Source organism: Nuphar pumila, chromosome 7 (genome assembly GCF_984573655.1).
Source record: "Nuphar pumila chromosome 7, dmNupPumi1.hap1.1, whole genome shotgun sequence".
NCBI lineage: Eukaryota > Viridiplantae > Streptophyta > Magnoliopsida > Nymphaeales > Nymphaeaceae > Nuphar > Nuphar pumila.
This window is the reverse complement of record NC_143255.1, coordinates 97,394,232-97,402,361: the sequence shown is the minus strand read 5'-3', so window position 1 is coordinate 97,402,361 and position 8,130 is coordinate 97,394,232. Positions and strand designations below refer to the sequence as shown.

General features: G+C 38.7%; 1 protein-coding gene across 1 annotated transcript; it reads left to right on the top strand.

Moving 5' to 3' along the window:
• The first annotated feature begins 6,450 nt into the window (after positions 1 to 6,450).
• On the top strand, positions 6,451 to 7,861 carry LOC149832570 (heavy metal-associated isoprenylated plant protein 39-like). Its single transcript, XM_090012504.1, has 3 exons — positions 6,451 to 6,619; positions 6,737 to 6,812; positions 7,379 to 7,861. Exons 1-3 carry the CDS (start codon positions 6,614 to 6,616, stop codon positions 7,675 to 7,677), a joined length of 381 nt encoding a protein of 126 aa, XP_089868630.1. The 5' UTR covers positions 6,451 to 6,613; the 3' UTR covers positions 7,678 to 7,861.
• The last annotated feature ends 269 nt before the right edge of the window (positions 7,862 to 8,130 follow it).

Here is an 8,130-nt window from a genome sequence, read left to right as displayed (position 1 = left end):
AATCGGGTCTTCTTATTTATCACTATACCCGGTACCTATAGGATTTGGTCCCTGTCAGGTCTCTGGGTAAACCAGAGAGGTTGACACCCCTACTCACAATGCAACACAAACATGAGAGTTGTGGAAAGCAGCTATCATTTTATACGATGGAACCCTTTTTCCACGGTTTCAGATCCCGTGAATTGTCCCATTCATATTCCATGGAAGAACCGTGACAAACAAATGCGCTCAAAAGCGTTTCACCTGATTTCCTTCCTCCTCCTTGGGCAGTTTCCGTGCTTCTTCCTCCTGCCTTTAGCCACAGTAAACCAATCATTCCTCACTGATCCAGCCGCGGCAAGAGAGAAATAATAGAAAAGAAACATCTCCTTTCCTTCTCTTTGGGATACAAAGCTAATTTGGAATTTTTTTCTGAAATTGTGTTTTAGAGATATTAGTCTAATTCATGGATTCAATTAGAGATGTCTTAACAGGTCAGTTTTGGGTGGAACGAGGATGGATTTGGAGTTTGGACGACTTTGAAGTGATGACACTATAGGTCTGACTGCACTTGGACCAGATCCATGACCGTGGTTGGCCTAGTGAGACTGCTAAATCAATCATGCTGAACACATCTACAAGGTCAACTTTGAGTGAAAATGACCTGCATTGTGAGATCTCAACTGGATTTTACCATTCAGGATGGTTAATTAGGAGATAAAGACTATTTAGGAGCAACTATCTGTCTCTCTCTCTCTGTGTGTGTGTATATATATATATATATATATATAACATGTTTTGAAAGTGTTTAATCCAATATTAATGAATTAAATACTTTCTCAACTAGGTTTTTATATTATTTACATTTATAAAGTTTTTAATATATATTGCATATGTTTATATATGCCTATATTTTCTAGTGACCTTCTCTCACTGATATTTTCCCATGTGACGGCATTTGAGGCATTAGAAATTTAGAAGTCAGTCCACCCAGACAAAACAAAACTCGAGCTATTTGGAGCCTACGGATACAAGCCTTAATTCTAGAAGATTGTAAAAAGACAAACGTGCTGTCAAATATGTCACCTCTGTAACGCGTTTGGACCTCCCCCAAGATCAAGAAGCGCATGGTGATCCAGAATTCTCATGACAAATGGGAAAAATGAAAATCCAAAACATTTCATACTGTCATTAGAGGGGTCAATTGGAGTCACTAATCTAAACTAAGGTGGGCACGAACACATTATATATATATATATATATATATATATATATATATATATATATATATATATATATATATATATATATATATATATATATATATAAAGAGAGAGAGAGATGCTTTTCTTCTGCCTCTTTCAAAAATTAAAGTTTTTGGCATTTTTTCACATCTAACAACATATATGTGATCTATAGGTTTTGTTTAGTAAAAGAACTCTTTCATCAAAAATGTCTCTCTAATTTGGAAGGGTCCAAAAGTCCATACAGGATTTTTTATTTTGCATCACTTTTCCTAAATCTTTCTCACTTCCAAACTTGCTCTTATACTAGCCTCATTTTAATAGACATATATGTTGGTCGGGTTAGAATTAGTTAAAATCATATATATATATATATATATATACAGAGAGAGAGAGAGAGTTGTAAGCTAATGCATTTAATTTGTTAGTTAAGATAGTGATTTAAATTAAATGAAGAAAGGAGAAAAAAAAAAGCCTCTTTGCCTGTTGGCATGTTTTCCAACTAGAACTTTTTTTTTTTAATTAATGAAGAGAACTCTTTTCTGTTTTCTTCCTGAACTAAGAAAGCAACTCTATTGAAGTCATTCACTTGGGAAAAGTTGAGAAATGGTAGGCAAAAGTCTGACAAAGAGAGTAAAAGCTTCCATAACGTCCGAACACTAAAAACAAACAAAACATTTTATTTCTCAACAGTAAGAGGTACATAGGGCACACTGTTTGGGTCAGGGTGGGCACTTTCCGCCTTGGCTTGAAGCCCTTGTTGGGAATTTTCAGGTCAGGTGGGCAATGTGCCTACCTTGGCTGCTACCTGGGTCTGCCCCTGGTGTCAATGGTTCAGGGTTGACCCGGACCCATCCCCTACCAAACCCCATAGGGTCACGGTTTGGTGATAAAGAAAGAGGTCTGATTTGAATCAGAGTTGAACTCATAAGGTCCAATTAATTTATCGAGCCAGGTATGTTTTGTGAAATTTTATACCACACTTAGATCTGACACGAGTTCCGATTAAGATAGATGTGTGATTTTTTAATGTAAAAAAAAGATAAAAAATATGATTTACTTTATGTAAACAGGGTCTTGTTCATGTAATTTTTATAGAATCCAGGTATGGTTTTTCTCCCTCGGTACAAACATCTCAAAGTTAGATTTTGAGTTTGAATCGGATCCCTTGACCCCCACCTAATGGCGATCCACAATCTCCACATCCCAAATAGTTGTAAGAACCTTCAAAAATGAAAATTTTCACGATCTTAGAGATTTCGTGTGTCATCCAAACCCTTCCGCTTGTTGGCACCTAGGTGCTGAGACGTGTGATTGACGGATATGGGTCGTGGGGAAGACTGAAAAAAGGCTTTGATTCTTTCACATTGGAAGTTCAAGTTGTACAGTAAGAAGATGAAAAAAAAATGATGACTGAATAGCTAGATTGACCCGCAACAGTGGCGATATCATTTGCCTTTTAGATTAAAAAATGGTATAAAAAAGTTTATTCGACGCGGTTTAAGACTTGATTAGTCCTCAAAAAGCATTGCTTGCCTATGCACTTTTGGAATTCACCACGTTGCTCATAGAATATTCAACTTGAGTATTGCATGTACAATAAAAAAATAATAATAATTCGTCAGAGGACCTGCCTTGCATTTTTAGCTCATTTTCTATAAGGAATTCCAAAGCCAAACACGCACAAATCATGAAATGATCCAATATTGCTCCTCTTACGTGAATTGATGAAAAATAGGCCTTGGGCGCAAGGATCCTGGCAATGGAGTTTTCTTTGAAAGTCAGATCAGTGATTTACCCGTCACAAGGCTACGGGTTAATTTTTTGATGCAACTAAATAAAAAAAAAATGCTTGGAGGACTACAACAGTATTGAGAAGGTATGCCATGGATTGTCATGAATATATGAGATGGAGATACAAAGGAGCTATGTTTGAAGCTTGACTATGAGACTGCTGGACACTGCTAAAAGGGCTGGCAGCAGACATTATGATGTATGCACGGGATATAATGGGTGAAATAGTGATGCTGGGGGTATGCTATGGATGCAGGTGGCAGGTTGGATTTGAGAATGAAGCTGAAAGAATTAAGAGAATGGAGGATATGTTGAAGCTTTTCAAGGATAAATTCCTCAAGCACCAGTCGGATAATCATAAACATAGTGAGGACCCGAGAGTTGCACATCCAACTACTAACATATGGGAAGAAGAAGTGTGCAATCCGAAGAAGGAAAAAGATTGAATATCAAGCAATATGCCAAAAGATTGTCAACATTTGGAAACAGATGCCAACGATTCTCAGAATTTTCTTGAATTCAGTCAAATGATTTGTTATTCTTGAAGTAGAGGTTTCCTTCCTGAATGTACAGATGATGAGATTGAAATCAGAAGCAAATTAGCAGCAAGATAACTTGCAAAGCTTGCAAGAAGATAATTGATTGCTCCGAGATGGCTCCAAGATCATGAATAATAGAATAACAAGTCCAGAAGAGGAATTGCAAGGTATTCAAGGTGTAGGTATAGCAAGACATGACAAAAGTATTGTTTGTAGCTGGAATTGATAACAGCATAGGTATGATGGAAAGAGATATACGAGCATTAAATAGTGCTATAGCAGTAGGGGCTATACTGTGAAGCAAGAAGCGAGTATGCTGGGTATAACACAAGGCTATAGGAGATGAAAGCATGGAAGTATAGGTGTGTATTGTGTGCATTGAGCTTCCGCAAGTGGGGTAGCAGTGGGAGTGTTGTAGCAGAGATGGTGGTTAGGAGGTGGTGGGTAGTGACTTGGAGGTAGTGGTGTGCTACATGTTGATGTAACAGTGGATAATGTGGAAAGTGTTGGAGAAGAGGCAATGATGCTGTATAAAAAGAAGCAGGGAGTGAAAGGGGGTGTAATGAAGGTGTTGACGTGGAAATGCCAATGTGCTGGAAATCTGGAGGTGCGACAGTGAGTGATTACAGCATGCCATGAAGTGTGGATGAATATACCTCATAATGTAGGGAGCCTACCTCCACAAATAAACACACATTCTTTCAATTCACACAAAGAGAAGTGTGCCACTCTTTATTTATAAACCCTTTCATGTATAAGAGGATTCTATTATTTTCAATATACTTAAGAGTCATTCTATTATTTTCAATATACTTAAGAGTCTTTATGCATTGTATAAGAGAATCATAATTGAGGTGAGTCCTTTGTGATGTAGGAATCTTACTTAGCTCAGGCTTCTTCTTCTCACAAACAAAAAGCTTCTCGAAAGGACTTTTGTGTAGAGGTAACATGAACTCTTGGACGTCCCATCTTGAAGAGGACTCTTGGTTGTCCCCTTAAGAACCGTATCAGATCTTGAATTTGAATATGAAATGATTTTAGATCTATTGTCTTAATAGAAAGGGCAAAGCTACTCCTTTTTGAAACTTTATGAGGAACATGGTTCTTAAAAATGAATTGTTTGTTTTGCTTGATATGAAACTAAACTTTTTTGAGATTGTAATATTACTCTTTATGTTAAAAGAACGAGTTCTCAAAAGAAAAAAATGTTAAAAAGAGTTTAGCTTTCGCTTTGAAATATATATTTGTATAATAAAATCTACATATACAATAAATAACTTTGTTAATTAAAATTATATTTTAAGTAAAGAGCACATGTTTTAATTATATTTTTATGGCATTTTTTTGCAAATCTTTTATTGTTGTTTCTTGCTCGCTTCCACTTATGCTTTCTAAACCCTTTGCTTTTCATGCTTTCTAGTATTTCTTAAACACTCTTTTACCGATCTTCATATAAAAAAAAGAGGAAAATGTCGCTCCTTGCTTCCTGCTTCCGCGTGGCTTCTTGCACCCACTTCTTACTCAGTCAATTATGCCTGAAATACCATGCCAGGTGAACATTGATATGCTCCATCTTTCCCTTTCTAAGTTAGGATAAAAGTAAGGAGAGAGTTGAACGCATTCATTCTAGATGATTGAAAACCGACCATAATAAGAATAGCAAGTACAGAATTCAGACATAAATGCTTCCAGAAAATCTTATATAATTTATGGTGGCGGGTAAATGCTTGAAAGTTAGATGTTTGACCACTCATGGTCCGGTCTTTGTAGCAATTACTCTGACAAACTCGAGTCCTACTTTGTCGAGCAACTCTCATTGTGGCACCAGTACATGGTTATGGTTATAGGTTACTGTCAGTAAAAAGAAGAATATGCTGAGAAGGGGATATCTAGAAATTTTTCATGTTCTGACAAGTTTAGACATGCTGTGTAAACTATTCAAGAATGAAATACAACCTTTATCATCATCACCACAACCATTATTGCAATGAAAACGATAGTGAAGCATGGAAAATTAACGGAAACGTTGGGGTTCATTAATTAAGTGGAAAAAATAAAATGCAATTGATGGATATCCTATTACATGTAAAAAATCGGATATAGGATGAGATATCCTCCATTTAGATTAAAATCCCACTTTAACTTTGTTTAGCTATATCGGACCCGAATCCGAACCGTTGACGTGGACCAATTACTACAGTTATTTTTCATTGCCACATTGGACTAAAAAAATGGACTGCTGGAACAGGGGTGGGAATTGTGTCGGGTTGGTGGGTCGACCCGACGGGTTGGCGGGTCAGCATACCTCAACCCGAACCCGACCAGTTTATTAAATGGGTCGGCTGTGGCAAACACGAACCCGGCCCGTTTATTAAACAGGTAACCCGACACGACCCGTCAACCCATTTAATAAATGGGTTGGGTCGGGTAAACGGGTTCTCAGGTTCGCGGGTCAGGTTGGCAGGTCGGGTTGACGGGTCGACGGGTTGGCGGGTTGACCCGCCCGCCTAACCCGTTTATTAAACGGGTCAGCGGGGTTGGCGGGTTGGCATACCCCCAACCCGAACCCGACCCGTTTAATAAACGGGTTAGGCGGGTCGACCCGTTTATTAAATGGGTTGGCTTAAGCCCAACCCGAACCCGCCTAAGAGTCGGGTTGGCGGGTCGTGTCAGGTTTTGCCACCCCTATGCTGGAACAGGTAGTTGACTAGTTTTTCTGCAGTCAAGCAGAAGAAGCGTAGCCACCAAGGCCCCCATCCACCAATGATGTCATCGACCTCCCCAATCTTTTTCAACAAATCAGACACTCACGTCCTCCTTCCTCGAACCAACCGTCTCTGCTCCGCGTTCTGCACTCTGGTTTGCCTTGACCATCCCCCTCTTTAAATTTCCCTTACATCACAGACCCAGTTGCATCACATCCATAGAGTTTGTGTCTTCGAGAGCCTTCTTTTCATCATCATATCTCATCATCACCATCTTCGTTTCTACCTGTTCTCTTCTCTTTTTTACTCCTTTTTTGCCTTTGGATCTTGGTTTTCGTCACAAAATTTAAATATGAAGGTGCGTGTGTTCAAGAAGATTCAGAGAAGCTTGTTTTTCTTTTTTGTTCCTTGTATGTATCAGCGTGATTTGTAAGATTGCTTGTGAATCTAATTCATTGGTATTGTTTTGGTGCAGAAAGTGGTTGTAAAATTGGATTTGCATGATGACAAGGCAAAGCAGAAGGCGATGCGAGCGGTCTCATCTCTTTCAGGTATTTAGTTTTTCCTCTTTTGTATCTTCTTTTTTTCTTACCCCCTTTATCTCTTTTCTGGGTTTATTGAAAGAACCCCAACATCAAAGCAGTTGATGTTACGAAGAAATTCTGATCAAATCACCATAACCAAAATTCCAAGATCCCCTTTCTCTCTCTATTCCTCCTCTGCTTCTTGAGTCTCCCCTATAAAAGAGGCAGGACAAAAGGAACTGGTCCCAACTTTTGCAACACCTGTCATGAATTAGCCTTTGGGGGCTTTGACAAAAACAATCAGCCATCCAAAAGAAAAAGAGATGTAACTGAGAAGACCCCATATCAAAAAATGGGCTCCCATCATCAGAGTTCACCAGATTCCCTCTTTCTATGGAAGTTATTTCCTAGATTTTCCAATTCCCCACCTCTTTCAATTCCATGATGAGAACACAAAAGCTCCTTTTTTCAGATAGTGGGGCAGGGAGTTCTGTAATAAAGCACAATTTTAAGGAAGATGGTGATCACCATTATCTATCTTTTGATTTCTGTTGTTCTTTCGTTACCAACTTCCCATAACTTTGGTGGTACAGGGATCGATAACATAGCTATAGACATGAAGGAGAAGAAGTTGACCGTGATTGGGGATGTTGATCCAGTAGACGTGGTGAACAAACTGAGGAAGCTATGGCACACACAGATACTGACGGTAGGCCCTGCCAAGGAGCCAGAGAAGGAGGAGCCTAAGAAAGAAGAACCAAAGAAGCCGGAGCCCAACAAGGATCAGGTAGCCGAGTTGGTCAAGGCTTACCAAGCCTACAAGCCCCACTTGACCACCCACTACTATGTTACTAGCGCAGAGGAGAACCCCAATGCTTGTGTTATCTGCTAGGAGGCCATCTATTAATTGGTATCTATATGTATGTTCTTCCCCTTCGTTTTTTGCCCAAGAGAAAGTGAGAAATAATCTGTATATACTTTTAGATATGGATTTTTATGTGTGTAGGATATGAGATTATGACGGATTGATGGTTTGGACGAATATATACCATCCATGATAAGGCTTTTTCTTTCCATTTTCTGGTTGTAGATTAATGAAGAATTGTTCCATTTCAATTTGAATGATCATTTAGGAGTGAAATTCATGTTCAGGGTTAATTTGGATTGATTGGTTCTTTATTGTCTTTGGAAAGGCACCCTTCGGTATTGTGAGTTCCGAGTGAATTTGAGTTGAGGGGTTCGGTTGTCGATGCACAACCAGAGAGAGAGAGAGAGAGAGAGAGAGAGAGAGAGAGAGAGAGAGAGAGAGAGAATGTTTGGAACATGTTAAAATATAAATTATCAA

Excerpts from the sequence above, each read along its gene's own strand:
- LOC149832570 (XM_090012504.1), top strand. Across the intron at positions 6,813-7,378 it reads AGCGGTCTCATCTCTTTCAG|GGATCGATAACATAGCTATA; the intron begins GTATTTAGTTTT and ends TTGGTGGTACAG.